Source organism: Garra rufa, chromosome 1, assembly GCF_049309525.1.
Source record: "Garra rufa chromosome 1, GarRuf1.0, whole genome shotgun sequence".
In the NCBI taxonomy this organism is placed as follows: domain Eukaryota; kingdom Metazoa; phylum Chordata; class Actinopteri; order Cypriniformes; family Cyprinidae; genus Garra; species Garra rufa.
In genome coordinates this window covers 103,754,109-103,774,909 of record NC_133361.1, presented here as the reverse complement: position 1 = coordinate 103,774,909, position 20,801 = coordinate 103,754,109, and the positions used below count along the sequence as shown (strand labels likewise).

Sequence of the window (20,801 nt, the reverse complement as noted above, 5' to 3'; positions counted from 1 at the left end):
ATTGCAATATCTTTTAAACCATTTGACATATCTGCGCAAAAATCACTAAGCATCATAAACACAAATGTCCTGGAGGTACCTAGGAACTTTGAAGACAGCGCCACCTACTGTTTCAGAGATACAATAATTCTTACAAAAACACTCATCACTGCTGAAAACATTGTCCAAACTATGACATTACCCAACTCCTCAGTGGCGCAACATGTTGGATGACTAACACTTGACCCGGAGGTAGTGGGTTCGAATCCCACGTTGTGCAAGTTCGTTAAGTTTTGCAAGCTGTGTAAAGCAAAAGGCTGAAGCTTTTAAAAAAAATCTAATTTGGTGTGTCACAAGTGTTTGACCATGTGAATTTTTAAAAGTTGTTTAGAAGTTTTAAATTAAATCCTAATAAGCCAATCATTTATTAGGCAAAAGAGCAGTTGAGAGGGGAAGAGCAGTAAAGTATGGAAGGGCAGCAGAGCGGTTGGGTGGAAAGCATGCTAAGTTTGGTGAGTTTAACCCCTTAATCGTCACCCGTCCGCTCTTGATCTCTATAAAACTAAAACTAAACTATATAAAAACTAAATATAAATACTAAAACAAAATCGTTAATGAAACTAATGAAAACAAAATTTGAAAACTATTAAAATAAAAGCAATTTAATAAAAAGCAAAACTAGAATAAACTTGGTTTGAAAGCTGCATTTTCACTTCAGTGTTCAAAAATTAATAGTTTCCAAATTAAATCCAAATAAGCCAATCGTTATTAGGCAAAAGGGCAGAGAAAGGAAGTGCAGTAGAGCAGTCAGGTGGAGAGCATGCTAAGTTGAGTTTAAGCCCTTAACTGTCAATAAAACTAAAACTATACTAAAAAAAACTATTAAAACTTTGCATGCTTCATCAGCACCATGGTCTGAGGGTCGATACCAAAGTTGAGTACAGTACCACCTATGGGTTGTGTAATACCAAAAAAAAATATAAATAAATTTTCTCTTAACTTTTGAACAGTCAGTCTGCGGATTAATTCATGCTGAATCTGAGGATATCAATTATGCCTGGATCGACTGAACCATGTGTCTGCCTTTTTGAAATTTGACAAGTTACATTTGTTTTTTAAACCATTTGACACATCTGCACAAAAATCACATGACATAATTAACACAATGTCTTGGAGGTACCTCAGAAGTTTGAAGACAGGGCCACCTACTTCTTCAGAGATATAACAATTCGAACAAAAACACTTATAACTTCTAAAACATTGTAAAAATTGTGTTATTTTTATATTATTGTATTATATTGAACCAGACAAAGTCACATTTGTCATTGTCCAGAAACAGAATTTTTAATTCTGTGGTGTACACTAAAATATTTGAACCATAACCAGAACACTGATAGAGTAAATGGAAATGCATGTCAACAAACACAAAAGTAAATTTTAATCCATAATGTATTTATTTATTTATTTATTTTTTACAATGACTTTATTCAGTTTACAATAAAAAATAAAAAAATATTGTGCCTTAATGCCACAGAGAGCAAGCCAGAAATTGAAATTGGCAAGGAAAATCTCCCTAAATTAGTGAAGAGCAGCATCATGGGCCGAGTGGTGGTGGAGCATCATCAGCAGAGTGGTATAGTTAGAAACCTTGGAAGGAACCAGACTCAGCAGGGGCAAGCCATCCTCCATTGGCTGGCACATATCAAAATTTACTCGACATAGGCTAAATATAATACAAGCCATCCAACCAATATTTTATGTATAATAGTGTTATGCTTGTGATTATGTATTCATTTCTGAAATAACTTTGGCTATTGACTGCCTGCGTCAATTAAGAGTTTAGTGGGGATTTTTTCTGAAATGTTGATAGTTGTAGTAGTTAAAAGTTGACAATGGGTTTGTCTTCACTGTAAGAAAGAAGGAAAAAATCAATAAATTAAGTCAAATAATGTCAGCATCTGATTAATAACCATAAAGTATATTTTATTCTACCTTTTTCCAAGTTTTGAGCTTCCATACAGCTGAGAAGCTTATGGGTATTCATGGATCACATCATGGGTGTAAGATGCTTCTTTGCAGTTATGACTGCAGTGCATTTTAGAAATCTGGGGGGGGGGGAGGGCATGCATGAACAGCTTGATGAAAAAAAAAAAAAAAAAAAGGAGTTTAAAACAGTTTGCAACAAATACATATGAACAGCTTTCAGTTGTGTCAGCATTTGACATTTACAGAAGTTGGCGGAGCTCTGATTATGACTGTAGGTATAGATTTGTAGCATAAATCGGAAAGTGTACTCTAGGTTAATTAATCCTTGAAGGGAAGCATATCAACTCTGAAAAAATTAAGCCGACTATTACATTTACCTTTATATCATGTGTATCGTGTGCTTCTTTATAGGAGTTCATGGAGCAAACAATGTCAGTAAGGGCATAAGAAGTTAAGCCTTCAGGGCACTACAGAAATCTGTGAAAACAATGGATTTTTATCAGTTGTGTGCTTTAAAAAAAAAAAAAAAAAATCATGGAGCAGAGAAGCAGACAATACATAAGGACGTATGTTCCATGTCGAGTGCATTGCAGAAATCTAAAATTATTTTCATTGAACATTAACTGCTTAATAAACGGTTTCCACAAAAAACATTTTGCATTTAAATGTAGACATTATCTGTACACTCAGCTTTTGAGGGTTATGGACAGTAGTTATTGAATTTTGTAGCCAAATCCTGAAAATGTATGGTTAGTAGGTGAAACAGTGCTTGAAGAAATTGGTCAAATCATGTTTTGCAGACATTATACAATAGCATTTACCTTTTTTTTTATCATGTGTGCTTCTTTACAAAAAAGGCACATGGAGCAGAGAATCAAATAATGGATGAGGAAGTTATAAGTACGTTGCAGAAATCTGAAAATATTAATGGATTGTTAGAACAGAAGAAAAAAAATTTGCATTTAAATGTAGATATCTGTACACTTACCTTTTGATGGTAGAGGACAGTAGTTACTGAGTTTTGATGCATAAACCTACAAATGTATTGTTAGTAAGTGAAACAGTGCATGAAGAAATTAGTCAATTCAAGCAGACATTACAATACTACATTTAGAATTGTATTAGTCATTTTATTCATTAAATGAATTATTGGAGTATAGAATGTTGTGTTCTATAAAGTATAGAATCTCTTGTTTGGGGGGGGGGGGGTAATGACTTCAGTGCATTTCATATGTCTAAAAAGATTACTTTCCATGCGGTTTCTTGCATATAGCCAATGAATTTAACAATGCCTTTAACATTTTCCATTTGAAATCTAATAACATATTTTAATGTAACCAGGCACACCTGAGTCAACTTACCTTTGTAGGAACCTGTGAAGAGCCTGGGGAAGGTGTTCAAGTGCAGCCTGCGAGACGCAGCTTCCATAAAAGCGACCAACCAAGACCTGGAGGCCTGGCTAGCCGTGGTGGAAAAGTCTAGCCTTCCTGGCAAGTTCAAGGCCTGGATTTACCAGCATGGTATTCTCCCTCGGATCCTATGGCCCCTCCTGGTGTATGAAGTCCCCATTTCAACAGTGGAAAGCTTTGAGATGAGGATCAGCAGGTTTCTGCGCAGGTGGCTGGGACTTCCTCGAAGCCTGAGCAGCATCGCTCTATATGGGCGGAACAACAAGCTGAAGCTTCCCATGAGCAGCCTGAGCGAGGAGTTCATGGTGGGAGGTCCTACAGTATCGGGATTCCAGTGATCCAAAGGTTGCCCAGGCTGGGATTGAGGTCAGGACAGGGCGGAAGTGGAGGGCTGCCGTGGCAGTGGACGACGCAGAGTCAAGGCTACGGCAAAAGGTGTTGGTGGGCTCAGTGCCACAGGGGAGAGCTGGCCTGGGCAGCAGAAGAAATCCCCGCTATGACAAGGCGGAAGGGAAGGAGAGGAGGTCACTGATTCTGGAGGAGGTGCGTGCAGGAGTTGAGAAGCGAGCTTGCCAGATGGCTGGGATGCGGCAACAGGGCGCCTGGACAAGATGGGAGCAAACAGTGGAGCGCAAAGTCACATGGACTGAGCTGTGGAAGGCTGAACCCTACAGGATAAAATTCCTGATCCAGGCTGTCTATGACGTGTTGCCAAGTCCATCTAACCTCTTCTCCTGGGGAATGGTGGAGACACCAGCATGTCCCCTCTGCCAGCGGAGAGGAACGTTGGAACACATCCTGAGCTGCTGTCCAAAAGCCTTGGGCGAAGGGCGTTACCGCTGGCGGCATGACCAGGTCCTAAAAGCTGTAGCGGATTCTATCTGCAGTGGAATTAGCCACAGCAAGAGCCTCCACCCAGTGAAGACCACAGCTTTTGTCAGAGCTGGGGAGAAGCCAGCTGCCCGGGGCACCTCCTCTGGCCTGTTGGCAACGGCGCGTGACTGGGAGCTGTCAGTTGATCTGGGCAAGCAGCTGAAGTTCCCTGAGACAGTTGCTATAACAACATTAAGGCCAGACATTGCGCTCACCTCAGAGGCCTCCAAGCAGGTAATTATCTTGGAGCTCACAGTGCCTTGGGAAGACCGTATGGAGGAGGCCAATGAAAGAAAGAGAGCAAAGTACTCCCAGCTTGTGGAGGGTTGCCGGAGCAATGGGTGGCGGGCAATATGCCAACCCGTCGAAGTGGGATGTCGAGGGTTTGTGGGCCAATCCCTTTGCAGGGCCTACAAAATGCTTGGCATCACAGGGGCAAGCCAGCGAAGGGCCATCAAGTTGGCCACTGATGCTGCAGAAGTAGCATCAAGGTGGCTGTGGATCAGGAGAGGAGAGGTATGGCGTGTAGGGTAGTAGCGCTACCTGGACATAAGCTGGGACCTGATCACCCCGGCTGGGTCACCTAGGGGAGGGGGTCTGATTGTTGAAAGACCCGAAACCCCCCGTGATCCTAGGTTACATCACTGATGATATGTCCAGGTGCACCAGACGGTGTATCTAAAATCTGTAGACTTCAGTAAATCTTGACTCTTTTTATGTTGTTCTGTTGACTTAATTGTGATGTATTAGGAGACAACTGGAGGGATGAATGCAGGCAGTATTGTTCAGATGGCATAGCATATGACTGAAATTAGATTAATAAAATACTTTAGTAATCAAGTCAGTTAACTAGAAAATACATCTTTTAAAATTTAAGAAAATCTAAGCATAAAGCTGGATACAAATTAGGAACCACCATTACCTTGGCTGGATGAAGCTTATCACCTCAAGAAAGAAGAGCAATTATGGGAGATGTAGGATTGTGAATGATGATCACTGGTTTGAATGAGGGTCTTGATTAACTGGACTTTGTGAATCTTGAAATCTCAGGTGTCCACATGGTGTGGACAGAAAAACAGAACAGAAAATACAGTGATACATTTTTCGCATTACATTGTGTTGCATGCATAAAACTGATGATCTCTAGATAGAAATTCATTGATAACATATAGATTCAGTTTATGATTTAACTGACAGATCACAATAGGAGATATTCATTTAGCTATAATTAGTCAAAGAACAGACCTTCAAGTTGTACGCTTTGTCCAGTTGTATGTCAGTTGGAATCTCAGAGTGAACATTGCACAGCAAGGGCACAGAAAAGAAAATATATTGCAGTTATACTGGTTTCAGTACATGTCACTACTAATTGAAATAATTACTGCTTGATGGTAACTGTAATATGTTTGCACAATCTCAACGGAAATATTTTCTGCATCTTTAACATAGACATGGTCTATCAGCGTACCTTTCTCAGTTGTAGGATGTTGCACATGTTGACCATATCCATGTAGTTCCATTAATGCTCTAATTGTAGATGATGTTAAGATGTCCTCGTTGAAGTCTCCCAGAATTACTTTCTGTCCTGGATGTTTCTCCAACTCATCAATAACATGCAACATATTTTGTCGAAACATGTCAAGTGGATATGAATTAGGCCTGTACAGAAAAGCAGCATTAAGACTTGTATGTGGAACAGCAAAGTATAGACATTCTAAGTTGCAAGGTTCTGGAATGATAACATTAAAAGGAACGTTTTCAGAACAGAATATTCCAACTCCTCCTCCTCTTTGTTGTTTTAAATTGGCAAAAAGTGGAGTGCTGTTGTCATAACAGTTAGCTCTCGGATTGCTCTTAAAAACAAATCCTGGTATCTGTATGTCCTCGTCAACTTTTAGCCAGGTTTCAGTCAAACAGATACAATCCGCATTCATTAGCTGTCCATGAACTTGCATATCTTGAACATGAGCTCGAAGACTTTGTACATTATGAAGAGCAATTGTAAACATACCAGGTGTCTTCATGAAACTCTGATTTTCCAAAGTCAATCGAGGCATGTTTTTCATAGCGGACTCAATTTTCTCATTACAATATATGGCAGACTCCTTGAAGTTATTAATTATTAGTCCTTCCAGGGTTCTCACTCGACTCAGTGCAACATATGCTTGTCCTGGAGCAAATATTTTGTCAAGGGAGACGACAGCTTTATCCACTGTGAGTCCTTGCACTTTGTGAACAGTGCATGCCCACGCCAATCGCAGTGGAAACTGACGTCTTAATCCACCACTGTTTGTGACTTGATCTTCTTCCACTTCAATAACAGTGGAATTTGGCGAATGTTTCTGTCGTTGCTTTGATCTCTGATTTTTACCAACATTTGGATCATCAAATTCCACATGAATAGCTGATGGGAAGTAATCATCATCATCATCATCCTCGTCATCATCCTGTTTTTTGCTTATGTGGACAACTGTGCCGAAGGCTCCATTGACAAGTCCATCAGAAACATCAACATTTTTCTTTAACATCACTCTTGCTCCAACACCCAGGGAAACAAATTTGTCCAAACAGGAGTTGAAAACTTTTGCATGAAATCCAACTTTTGCTTCCATTCTTCCAGTTTCTGGATTTTTCACAAAATCTCTAGCTCGAATAGTGATTGCCTCAGGACAACACTCATTAAGTTTCTGAATGTTGTATTTATCAACCTGAGCATTTGTAGGAAATATATGAATAGCATCACATTCTTCTCCTGTTTCTTGTTGCTTCAACATGTTAATGTCGCTTGGGCTTAGAGTTTCCTTCTTTTTATGAACTCGAAGACGATTCAACATTTCAGCAAAAGACGTATTTTGTTGCCTGACAACTTGGGTTAGCTCAGCAATTTCAAAGTTGTTCTCCCAAAGATTCACTCCTTTTGTGTCAACATACAGTGGAATTCCTTTGACAGGTGGAAGCTGATAAAAATCGCCAACACATACCAAACTTACCTTTCCAAAAACAGAGTAGTCACCAGTTTGCTTAATTTGTCTCAATCTCCCATGAACATATGACAAAAGGTGATGGTCAACCATAGACACCTCATCAATAATAAGAATCTGCAAACATCCCATTTTTGCACGCAGTGAATTGATTTTGTCATCACTTAGGGGCTGATATGGCAGTTTGACATTAGCACCTATGGAAAAACTGTTGTGGACAGTCGTAGCACCAATTTGGAATGCTGCCACTCCAGTGCTTGCCGTTAGAATCACACTTCTATCGTCAGGGTTTTCAGACAGCTGTGATAAAAGCCTTGATGATTCATAGTATATTGCTTTGATTAAATGGCTTTTCCCTGTGCCTGCTCCACCAGTAACAAACAAGTGAAATGGTTCAGGGTTTTCTCCACGAAGTTTTTCTAGACACCATTTCCGCACTTTGTAAAATACTGCAGATTGTTGTACATTTAATGATCTTAGTAAATGTAACGCCTCACCTCTAGACATCCCAGCATGGTTGGTTTCAATAGTGTATGGATTTCGAGGGCAAGCGACAAGATCTGGAATATTAGACTCACCAGAATCATCTTCATCAGGAATTACATTACTCTTCCTTAGTTGTATGCATTCATGACGTTCCTTTTCAGTTTCAGGACACAATGTAGCCCAAGCATCCTCCAAATCAACACCCTGTTCCAACAGCTGTTTAGCTTGATCCATTTTGTCACTTTCCTTTTCAAACAGTGCTCGATTAGCATCAACAATACATTTTACTTTTGTCACATTACCTTCATATTTTACAGCACCGCTCTTGTAGAATTCCTCATAAGTAGTAAAATTCTCAGGCTTGAGTTGGTGGTCTTCGTAATGTGGTAAGAAAAGTTGTAACAATGAATGATAGTACTTCTCAGGATCTTTTGTTGGGGAAAATCTTGGATACCTGACAACTGCAGGTGCAGTTCGAGTTCTCTTCATCATATAACCACAGTTGTTGTTAAGCTTAATCACCTTGTTTTCCGAGGACTTTTTTTTGGAAGAAACCTCTGATTTTGACAATATCCTGTTTTCAGAGCAAAAACCTGCAAGACACTGAATCTCAAACTCATGAGTGTTTGGCCTATTCTTGTACCTGTCAACCAGATTTGTCATCCAAAAGGTGGTTTCTTCTGCAGATTGATCATCTTTCTTTTGGAGAACACGAAGAGGCAAACTCATCTTTACAGGATTCAATCCAATTGGAATAAATTGAACTTTACGAGAACATTCCTTCAAGTGCATGCCGGTCAGTCGGTACACTGCCTCTTGAGCAGAAATTTCTCTGTTGTGCAGATACACGCTCCCAAGCATTTTTAGTGATGATCTTGCTTCGAGATTTCCATTCATGGCTTCATTTTGTGCACGTTGCAGCAATAGTCCCATTTCTTGTTCTGCTTTTGTGATGTAGCTGATAATGTAAACCACTACAGAGTAAGCATCTGTGACATACTGGATATCCATGTTTCCTTGCCAGGCACGCAGTAAATGTTTATTATACTGGTTCACCCAGACGTCTTTTGGACTTCTTTTTAGTACAACAGTTTTCTTTTTGGAACACTGCTTGTATGCTTTTTCAAAGAGAGTCTGATTAATGCCAATAGATTCAAAAAATGCATTTGTTGAATCATAATGTATATCAGAATCTGTTAATGCACTTCTTACCTTCTTTAAAATTGTACTTGCAGCATCTCTTCCATCACTACTTTTCAAATCATCTTGACCACCGCCTCTGGTAATAAAGGTACGGTTAGATGGGGGTCTTGGAAAATTAAATCTGCAGACAGTCTTTTTCTTGCGACACGTCTTTGAATGTCTGACACTGTGTTTCTGAACACCGTTGACCGTCTCAAACAGTTCAGTATCATCTTCTCTTGGGATCTCACAAGTGATGTAATGATCAATAAAACTGACAACCATAGCATCATTGTCTTCATTATCTTCATTTAACTTTGGTGCATTTTCAACCCAAAACAGGCAATGAACATGAGGAGATCCACGTTGTTGAAACTCTACACGATAAAAGTAATCTAATATCTTACCAATCGGCTGAGCTGAAGACATGATTACATCTCTCAGAAAACAGTGCCATCTGTGATCAAACATCCGTGCTGCAGTAACTGGGTTTCGTCGAATAAGTCCACATTTTTCAGACCAGTCAAGCTCACCTGCATTTAGATTTTTTCCTTCTTGTCCGAGTATGGTACTAGTAATTTCAGGCCATCTGAGATCTGCAGAACTAAAAGATGCAAAGAATGTTGGAATGCCCAGCTGTCTTATGAGTGCAAAAAGGTCTTTTTGAGTAGATTGCCAATATGGTGGCGTTCCACGAATTGGTCTCAAAAACTTGTATCCTTCGTCAAAATTCAATATTTTAGACAACGATTCTGGGTTTGTTAGCATATCTGGTGTTACTTCGGTCAGCAAACTCTTGTCAGATCCTTTACGTAAAGCAATTGAAACATTAGACACAACTTGATCAAGCTCCGACAAATACTGGGCATAGAAAATAAAGTCCGTGCTCCGTGCAAATCGTCCATCTGCATTGAGGATTCTTGCATTTAAGTATCGTGACAACGTAATTTTGACCTCCCTCTTATCATGAAAAGTTGGACCACCAGCTGGATAGAGAACTGGGAAACATTTAGCTTCATTGGATTTATCAGATAACATTGTAACAGGACTGTTACCTTCAGCAGGTGCCACATTTAACACATCCTGGAAATGCTGATCAATTACTTCGGAACCAATATCCACAGGTTGTAATGATGTGTCTGATAAAAGTCCACTTTGCTCTTTGATGTAGGTCAAGTCTTCTTCTGGCTGCTCATCAAGATCATTTTCGTCAGTCATCTCAACTACATCTTGTTCCTCCATTTCATTAACAACATTCCCTTCCGGTTCATTCAAAGAGTTGATCCACTGTTCGTTAATCTCCACATCACTGAACCACTTATTGAACCTGATCAAATATTTCAGAGCATTTCTAATACGATCAGTGTGAACATACTTGTACTCATAATGCCCTTTGTAGGTTAACTTGCGTTTCAGTTTGAGCCTTATCATCTTGTCATCACATTCATTGCGTGGAAGGATATTTGACACGTCTGTGGTATTTACTGGAACACACACTACAGGTCCATGACATCCATGTTGTTTACCACGAGGAAGGCAGAGCAATTTCATAAAAGGAATGTTGCGTGCAACAAGATGTTGTTCCAATGAGTTGAGACATTTCAGTTGATTTGGAATATCCACCAATTGCATATTGTTGGCAACACTCTCTTCGGGCAGTCTTCCAGAAAGGATTTTTCGATGACAAGTTAGACAAATCCATAATTTACACCCTGAGGAATAAGCAGAAGATTGGTCACACTGTTCATCACAAACATGCACATAATTGGTTGTGATACATTTTTTACCCAAAACAGCAATTTTCTCTCCTTTGTCTTCATAGCATTCTGTTTTGCATTCAATAACCTGCTTTCTGAAAAGTAAACGGTGACAGACACAGCATACAAACTCTGGACCATTACGAACTTCTTGTCTAAAATAGTTAATAGCAACATCAATGTCTTTTTGTTCTTTCTTTCTTGCATACATTTCACAACCTTTTTGTATTTTACTCATACGAAACTTCACATCTTTATGGTATTTCCTAATAGAATACTCACATACTCTTGCTTTAAAGGCCAGGTTTTGTCGATATTTTTTCTTTAAATACTCACACACTCTTGCTTTAAAGGCTAGGTTTTGCTGATATCGTTTCTTTGAATACTCACATACTCTTGCTTTAAAGGCCAGGTTTTGCAGATATTTTTTCTTGGAATACTCGCACACATTTGCCTGAAAAGAGACATTATGTTTATATTTCAATCGAGAATACTGACAAACCCATTTTTGAAACTGAATATTGCTTGAGTACTTAGTCTTAGAACGTTCACACTTTGACAAACGAACAGAAGAATTTTGGGAATATTTCTTACGAAGAATTTCCATTTTTTTCTCCCTGTAATTTCTGTCAGTATAGTATTTTTTTTGGGCATAGTTGATTTTATTTAGCCTGTAATCAGGGTCACTACCATATTTTGATTTCTCATACTTAAGTTGTTTCTGTCTGTACTCACTGTCGTTGCGATATCTTTCCCGATGTCTTTTGGTTGGAGGACATTCTGCAGCATCGCTTACCTTTCTTTTACGCAGACATGGCCTGCTGACCGCATTTGACACTGCATTTCCACATACTCCCGAACAAACATCCAGATCTCTGTGCTTAACACAAGTCAAAACTTCATAATGATTACCATTACAATGTTTCAAATAAATGGCATTCTGTGTACATACGTCTCCGGTAGGTTTGTATGCATTCCATCGGCCATCATTAAAAGTCATTATGGTGGTTTTAAGAAGATCAGCCGAAACGAATATGTCAATTTCTGTCACCCACGTGCCAGAATAAAACATTCTAGATCGTGTCAAATAATCCTCTACTGAAGAATATTCACTTCTTAAGTACCTCTCAAATAGCGAAGTATTCATTTTCAGATGTTTGACAGCTGCACGGCGAATCTTCAAGTGCTTGTCCTCATTTCCACATATCGCATATGCCAACGATCTGAAAAAGCAGTTTCCATCTGGTTTAATAGTCTTTGTCTGACATGGACCTGCAATTGGACCAAAGTTTATGATATTACAGTCTGTGTTATCATTTGGCATTAATATGAGCTCACATAAGGCTTGCTGATCTTTAAGAGTTAAAGGACAAAAAAAGATGTCTGGAACTGAAACATCAGTGATAATTATGTCATCGGTTACAACAGTTTCAACATGTGATTTTGTAACCTGCTCATCTGAGAATTCAGTCTGCTTTTTTTTCCTTCCCCTTTTCCCTTTACCTGGCAACACATTACATGCTGTAGTGCTTCTTGTGTGTGCAACTTCATTCACAGGCACTTGAAAATCAGACATCCTTAGCTCAGTCTTCACAGGTTCACATACCTTAGGTGTACGTTTTAAGACTTCGCTATAAAGGGCTTTACCAGAAGAACATTGAAAACTGCTGCAGCCTGCTTCTTCCAATGGATCAGAAACTTTTGCATCTGCATAAACAAAAACTCCAGTTATCTCAAATGGTGGCTCAGGTTCGCCAAATATTTGTGCCATGTCATTAACATATTTGTACAAAGACTCTATGGTTCTGTGATAAGTAACGCAACTCGTCTCTGTTTTGATAGCATGAGAGTCAACAACGGCATACCATGACCCCTCCTTAATCACTGCAGATGTATTTGCACAAATAGTTAAAAGGAAGGCATCGACATTCAGTAGAGCTTGCTGAAATGCTACATCAAGCGGCATGGCCACATTGCTTATGGTTGCATCATAGTCATTGTACTCATTGACATTAACAAAACCAGTTAGAGACTCAGTGTACTCAATGTAAAATACAGTATTACCCAGCACATGTGTCCTTGGTAATTCATGTACTGCAATGTAATTCCTCCCTCTGACTTCACGATCACGTATGTTACCTTGGTTTCTTAAAGACTCGTAAAGGTGTGTTCCAGCAACCAATACACTGTCCAAATCTTGTGTTGTCCATGTCAGCACGTTCTTCATCTGGCTTTTCAGCACTGCTGTCAGACTGATGGCACCGCATTGTCTGTTGCGTGAATTTCCAAAGCGGGCATCACCTTGATGAAAAGTACCTTTCAACACTGGATTCTGTGGAAATATATTTATTGGAGTTAATTCATTTAGAACAGTGTCAGATGTTAGAGAGGTTGCCTTTGGGAAGTCATTGAGACTGCTTTTGTTTTGCTTGGTTGTTTTTGAATCATTTGGTAAAATATTTTGCAAAACGTTCGTTTGTATCATTGAGGTAGTTACAATGGTTTCAGCATGTGATTTTGTAATCTGTTTATCTGAAAGCTCATTCTGCTTTTTTTCCTTCCCCCTCTTACCTTTACTTGGCAACACATTACTGGCTTCAGTCTTTACAGGTTCACATACCTTAGGTGTACGTTTTAAGACTTCGCTATAAAGGGCTTTACCAGAAGAACATTGAAAACTGCTGCCACCTGCCTCTTCCAATGGATCAGGAAGTTTTGCATCTGCATAAATCAAAACTCCAGTCTGCTTTTTTTCCCTTCCCCTTTTCACTTTACCTGGCAACACATTACATGCTGTCTGCGTTGGAAAGTTAGTGCTTCTTGTGTTTGCAACTTCATTCACAGGCACTTGAAAATCAGACATCCTTAGCTCAGTCTTCACAGGTTCACATACCTTAGGTGTACGTTTTAAGACTTCACTATAAAGGGCTTTACCAGAAGAACATTGAAAACTGCTGCAGCCTGCTTCTTCCAGTAGATCAGAAACTTCTGCATCTGCATAAACAAAAACTCCAGTTATCTCAAATGGTGGCTCAGGTTCGCCAAATATTTGTGCCATGTCATTAACATATTTGTACAAAGACTCTATGGTTCTGTGATAAGTAACGCAACTCGTCTCTGTTTTGATAGCATGAGAGTCAACAACGGCATACCATGACCCCTCCTTAATCACTGCAGATGTATTTGCACAAATAGTTAAAAGGAAGGCATCGACATTCAGTAGAGCTTGCTGAAATGCTACATCAAGCGGCATGGCCACATTGCTTATGGTTGCATCATAGTCATTGTACTCATTGACATTAACAAAACCAGTTAGAGACTCAGTGTACTCAATGTAAAATACAGTATTACCCAGCACATGTCTCCTTGGTAACTCATGTACTGCAATGTAATTCCTCCCTCTGACTTCACGATCACGTATGTTACCTTGGTTTCTTAAAGACTCGTAAAGGTGTGTTCCAGCTACCAATACACCGTCCAAATCTTGTGTTGTCCATGTCAGCACGTTCTTCACCTTGCTTTCCAGCACTGCTGTCAGACTGATGGCTCCACATTGTCTGTTGCGTGAATTTCCAAAGCGGGCATCACCTTGATGAAAAGAACCTTTCAGCACTGATCGCTGTGGAAATTCAGAACATGCAGTTAAAATATTCAAAGCACTAGATTCAGAAAACTTATGGTTGCTCACAATGCTTGACTTTGAAAACTTTTTTTTGCTCAGACAACTTGACTTGGAAAACATGTTGCTTTCAGGACTAGTAAACTCAGTGTGGTTGCTTGAACAACTTGGCTCAGAAAACTTGCTCAAAGAACTTTGCTTAGAAAACTTGCTCAGAGAACTTTGCTTAGAAAACTCAACATTTTTGCTCAGACAGCTTGGCTTAGAAAACTCATGCCTGCATGGAGAGCTAGGTTCTGCCTGTTTTTTAACAGTACAGACCTCCTCTTTTCCAGCACGCCGCTGAGCATATAGCCTTTTAGCTATCTTTGAGCGCTTGCTTGGTCGAGGCATCTGCAAACAGACACACATAGTAAACAGTCAATAATGGATTATATTCATACATTGCATACACTAAGTTTCAATGAGAAAAGATTTACCAATGTCACAATATTAATTGATCTGACAATAAAATTTTCACAAACATTACATATACTTACAGTGACTTCAATGTAAAGTTTTCCTTCTCTGTATTTGAAAAAAAAAAAAAAAACTGAATTATATCTCATTATCCAAAACATAACTCTTGATCACAAATACAATTATTTCTCTCCTTTTTACCTTATCTGAACAATAATGTAAATGAATAAAACCCAAATACAACAAAAATACATGATTTTATCATAATTGTACACCATCAAATGTAAAATACATGAATACAAACAACATTCTTTTTATCTAACATTGTTGTCAAAAGACAAAAAAAGTTAGTTAATATTTTAATGTTAAATTAGAAAATGTTACATGCAGTACATTTCAGTAAATCAGATGACTGATATACTAGGCAATCAGTTTTAAATTATTGTAACTTACCAAAAACACTAATAAAACATAACCTAAATGTTGGTACAAACTATATACATATATTTACCCTCAAAAAAGCAACAAAATCACACCACTCATTAAAAAATACACTAACATTACAAAGCTTTTAGTGTAGAGCAAACATTTCAAAGGAGCAATCATTTTCACTACCTTCATTGCAAGCAATACTCAAAATAGACACATTTTAAAACACATCAGAAACATATCTACTTTAGCATGACAAAAACTACTATTAATGCTATAAGAATTCCTCAAATTAAATCTATTTCCAAATAAAGCAAAATAATAATAATAATAATAATAATAATACTCAATTCACAATCAGCTCTGGCACATTCCTACCTGCTGTGAGAACACAGGAAAAAAAAAAAAACACACCAACTGTTTTCTTTCTCTTATATACTACACATTGAGATCAGGTGCTGATAAATCGTTATTAATTACCAAGCATTTTAACTAATGCTTGTGTCAACCTTTTTACTTTCGTAAACATGTTCTCTGACTACCACAACTACACAGTAACTGAAACTTTCAAATCATGGGTTGGAATCCAATGTAGCACATTCCCAAACCACCATAGTAACTGTGAAAACACATGCTGAAGTTGCTTCTTTTTAGATGTTGTGCTTTTCTAACTATGATTTTATCTGAGCTTATTAAATACATTATTTGTATTCATTCTAATTTTCAATTGAATTTCACTTGAATTATGGAGCTTTGGCATGAAAACATGGGCTTATGCAGAGAACGTGGGTTTGAGTCCTGTGTGTTACAGCCTTATGAAATATGTAAATTTGATTACTTAAATATGTGGATCAATGTACTAATTATTTCTTCTTCTAGAGTTAGAAATAAGGGTGTTTTTGTTCATTCTATGTTGATTCTCAGTTGAACTCTTAAGTGCCCCAGAAAGTTATGTGATCAGAATCAGATAGGATGATTATAGCAATCTTTGGCTTATGTTCCAATCAAAATAATTAATAAGCAAATTAAATTAAATTTTCTTAATATTTTTAGTTGAATAATCTCCCTGCCTCCACTTTGTTATTTTCATCTTCATATGTATTTCTAGAATTGTGAATAAACAACAAGTTAGACAGCAAAAATGTGTGATTATATGTTGTTGGTTGAAATGATTTTAATAAACCTGTGTTGCCCCTTAAGGAATTTAACTTTTAATATTTAAATATTTTTAGTACACATTCTAGGTGGAAATCTATCTACCTTGTTTGTAAAATTAATTTTGTTTCATTTCATGTCACATACCAAAAATGATGACCCAACTGCAGAGTTTAGAACAAATAGAGGGAAATGTTAAAAGTATTTTAGAATGTGCAGAGAAACAAGGTATAAAATGCTTATTAGATTTTTAAAAAGAAACTGGACAGGACAAAAATATAATGTAAAGGGAATGTAGCACAGTAGGTGGCAGTAATGAAACACATTGGATGCCAGCTGCCATAAAACACCAAAGAACAACAAAATGTCACTTCCAGTTAATGCTCCTGGTTCTTCTTGAAAACAATTAGACAGACATGGTTTGCTTTCTCTAATAATACATTGCCATCCACTATAAAACATCATAGAGGCAATGTTGTACATTCATTTTTATGACCTTAGACAAGGTAAAGATCATATATTAGTAATGATTTTGTTAAAAAGATGTTTAAGAAGCTGCTACAAATGGTTGTTTGCCATTGTGTACAACCTTTCAGCAATGCTAATAGCCATTGTAACTACTACTAAAGCGAGAAGAGTAGTTTGTTACAGTAATTTATAATGTGATTTTACTCAAAACATTGCACTCTCAATATTGTTGCAAAATATTGTTGCAATATTTGCTGCAAAAGTTAAATGAACCCTTATATGACTCTGTCTTCATTGACTATGGTTTACCTTGACTTGAATGCCTTACCTCCCGTTTCTCTACATGTAAACAAAGGAAAGAAAATAATCAGCTTTTCCAATAACATTGCAACTCATTTTCATCAAAGTGACACATCAAGCCAGAGAAAAGACTAATTCAAACTGACATTTTCATTGGACAACAGGTTTATAAACAGCTTCTCATTTCTCATTTACAGCATGTTAAATTAAAATATTAAGTTAAGCAATTATGTGCAAGCCTAGGAACACTATATTTGTGATTGAAGCCTCAATAAAGGCAATGCCATTCAAAGCTGTACATAATTTCAATATCATCTGAAGATAATCTCTCACAGGACTAAAGTAAAAATATATAAACAAATTAATAAAACAAACTACCACAAATATTTCCATGTTGGAATAGTATACATAAGATTACATTTAGTTTATGTTCCACTTAATGTTCTGTGCAACACCACTGCATAAAGCAAGCTTCTAATATTATTGCCAATGCGAAGCAAAATATTAATTCATTCTCCCCATGATCTAACATGAATCTTGAGCCCAACACTTACTTATGTCACCACATTTAGAGATAATCAAATACGTTTCTGTACTGACAGCAAAACACTCAAGAACAATGCATTATTCCACGTTATAAAACCATAAAAAGTAATTTACATAAGCAACCCACTGTATATAAAGCCACACAAACCTACAAAGCTGTAGTACCCAAAACCAGAGGTCAACCTTAGTGTATTAAACTATATATTTTTTTTAAATATACAAATGATATTAAAACAAACAGCTTTAACTCTAAATAGGAATATTCATTTAAACTGTTTATAAGAAAAATGTTTTATTTAAACTTACCTGTTGAAGAAACAAGATTGGAAGTTACCAACACCTGTGTAGTCAGGATAATCAAGGTTGTAGTAGGCTGCATAGAGAAAATAAATAATTTAAATAAAACCATAAAAAAAAAGTAATTTGCATAAACAAAACACTGAATTTCAACCCCCTATTTATAGGCTAGCTGATGAAAGCTACACAAACCTACTTAATTGCAGTAACCAAGTCCAAAAGTCAACCTAACTGTATCAAAATTATTTTTTTGATAAATATACAAATGATATTAAAACAAACAGCTTTAGCTCTGAATGAGAATATTCATTTAAACAGTTTAATAATATTTAATAAAACAATTATTTAATATATTATTTGTATAATTTAACAAACTTACTTAAAGAAACAAGACCGGAAATTATCAACACCTGTGTAATCAGGGCTGTACTAAGCTACACAGAAAATAAATAAAACCATGAAAAAAAGTAAATTGCATAAACAAAGCAATGAATTTTACACCCCTATATTTAGCCTAGCTGATGAAAGCTATAAAATCTACAAAACTGCAGTACCCAAGACCAAAAGTCAACCTAAATGTATTAAATTTCTATTTTTTTAATAAATATACAAAAAACATTAAAACAAACATCTTTAGCTCTGAATGAGAATATTCATTTAAACGGTTTAATAATATTTAATAATAAAAGGCATTTTATTTAATTTGGAAAATTAAAACACAAATTTACCTGTTGAAGAAACAAACCTGGAGATTACCAACACCTGCGTAATCAAGGCAAGGCAAATTTATAGAGCACATTTCATACACAATGGCAATTCAAAGTGCTGTACATAAAAGGAATTAAAATCATAATAGCATAAAAATCATAAAAATTAAAAATAATAATCACAATAATAAAAACAGAGAATTTAAGAACATTTAAGATGATTAAAAAATTAACACAGTAAAATGATTATACATAAAATAATGCAATCTGTTCGGACGTAGCACAGTGTTCATTCAATAAATGCACAGCTGAACAGATGAGTTTGAGTCTGCATTTAAATGTGGCTAATGTATTAGCACATCTGATCTCTTCTGGAAGCTGATTCCAACTGTGGGCGGCATAATGGATAAAAGCAGATTCCCCTTGTTTTGTGTGAACCCTTGATATTACATACTGACTCGATCCTAGAGATCTGAGTTGTCTGTTAGGTTTATATTCAGTAAGCATATCTGCAAAGTATGTAGGTCCTAGGCCATTGAGTGCTTTAAAAACAAGTAAAAGTACTTTAAAATCTATCCTAAACATAACTGGAAGCCTAACTGATAACTGTAATCAAAGCTGTACTAAACTACACAGAAAAAAATATTAAATAAAACCATGAAAAAGTCATTTGCATAAACAAAGTACTGTATTTTGTATCCCTATAGTTGATGAAAGCAAAAACAAAACTGCAGTACCCAAAATTAAACCTAAGTGTATTAAACTTTTATTTGTTTTTAATAATATACAATTGACATACAAAAACAAGCAGCTTTAGCTATGAATGGGAATATTAAAGAGTTTAATAATATCTAATGAAAAAATGAGTTTTACTTAGTTTGGAAAATGAAAATCTTGAAACTTACCTGTTGAAGAAACAAGATCAGAAATCACCAACACCTGTGTAATCAAGCTTTAAATAGGCTACATGACCACAAATGCACCAATCACCATTAGAATGGAAATATGCTTTTTAAACATGCTTTTGTGCTCTGACTACCACAACTACACAGTCACTGAACCTTTCAAATCATGGGTTTGAATCCAATGTAGCACATTCCCAAACCACCATAGTTACTGTGAAAACACATGATGCTGAAGTTGCTTCTTTTTAGATGTTGTGCTTTTCTAACTATGATTTTGACTGAGCTTATTAAATACATTATTTGTATTCATTCTAATTTTCAGTTGAATTTCACTTGAATTATGGAGCTTTGGCGTCTGCATAAGCCCATGTTTTCTGGGCTTATGCAGAGAACGTGGGTTTGAGTCCTGTGTGTTGCAGCCTTATGAAATGTGTAAATTTGATTACTTAAATATGTGGATCAATGTACTAATTATTTCTTCTTCTAGAGTTAGAAATAAGGGTGTTTTTGTTCATTCTATGTTGATTCTCACTTGAACTCTTAAGTGCCCCAGAAAATTATGTGATCAGAATCAGATAGGATGATTATAGCAATCTTTGGCTTATTAATTATTTTGATTGGAACATAAGCAAATTAAATTAAATTAAATTTTCTTGATATTTTTAGTTGAATAATCTCCCTGGCTCCACTTTGTTATTTTCATCTTCATATGTATTTCTACAATTGTGAATAAACAGGAAGTTAGACAGCAAAAATGTGTGATTATATGTTGTTGGTTGAAAATGATTTTAATAAACCTGTGTTGCCCCTTAAGGAATTTAACTTTCAAATATTTTAAATATTTTTAGTACACATTCTAGGTGGAAATCTATCTACCTTGTTTGTAAAATTAATTTTGTTTCATTTCATGTCACATACCAAAAATGATGACCCAACTGCAGAGTTTAGAACAAATAGAGGGAAATGTTAAAAGTATTTTAGAATGTGCAGAGAAACAAGAAGGTATAAAATGCTTATTAGATTTTTAAAAAGAAACTGGACTGGACAAAAATATAATGTAAAGGGAATGTAGCACAGTAGGTGGCAGTAATGAAACACATTGGATGCCAGCTGCCATAAAACACCAAAGAAGAACAACAACAACATGTCACTTCCAGTTAATGCTCCTGGTTCTTCATGAAAACAATTAGACAGACATGGTTTGCTTTCTCTAATAATACATTGCCATCCACTATAAAACATCATAGAGGTAATGTTGTAAAA

At 36.7% G+C, this 20,801-nt stretch overlaps 1 protein-coding gene and 1 pseudogene across 1 annotated transcript; both read right to left on the bottom strand.

The window, feature by feature from the left end:
- Positions 1-20,801, bottom strand: part of LOC141341157 (uncharacterized) — a 210,595-nt pseudogene that overhangs the window by 131,215 nt on the left and 58,579 nt on the right.
- On the bottom strand, positions 1,434-7,360 carry LOC141341177 (uncharacterized). Its single transcript, XM_073846322.1, has 7 exons — positions 5,170-7,360; positions 3,327-5,052; positions 2,954-2,999; positions 2,787-2,880; positions 2,343-2,442; positions 1,972-2,114; positions 1,434-1,886 (listed from the first exon to the last, which is right to left on the bottom strand). The coding sequence occupies exon 1, from the start codon at positions 7,358-7,360 to the stop codon at positions 5,597-5,599; it is 1,764 nt and encodes a 587-aa protein (XP_073702423.1). The 3' UTR covers positions 1,434-1,886; positions 1,972-2,114; positions 2,343-2,442; positions 2,787-2,880; positions 2,954-2,999; positions 3,327-5,052; positions 5,170-5,596.

Coding starts and splice junctions, on each gene's coding strand:
- LOC141341177 (XM_073846322.1), bottom strand. CDS start 7,360: ATGGGATGTTTGCAGATTCTTATTATTGATGAGGTGTCTATGGTTGAC.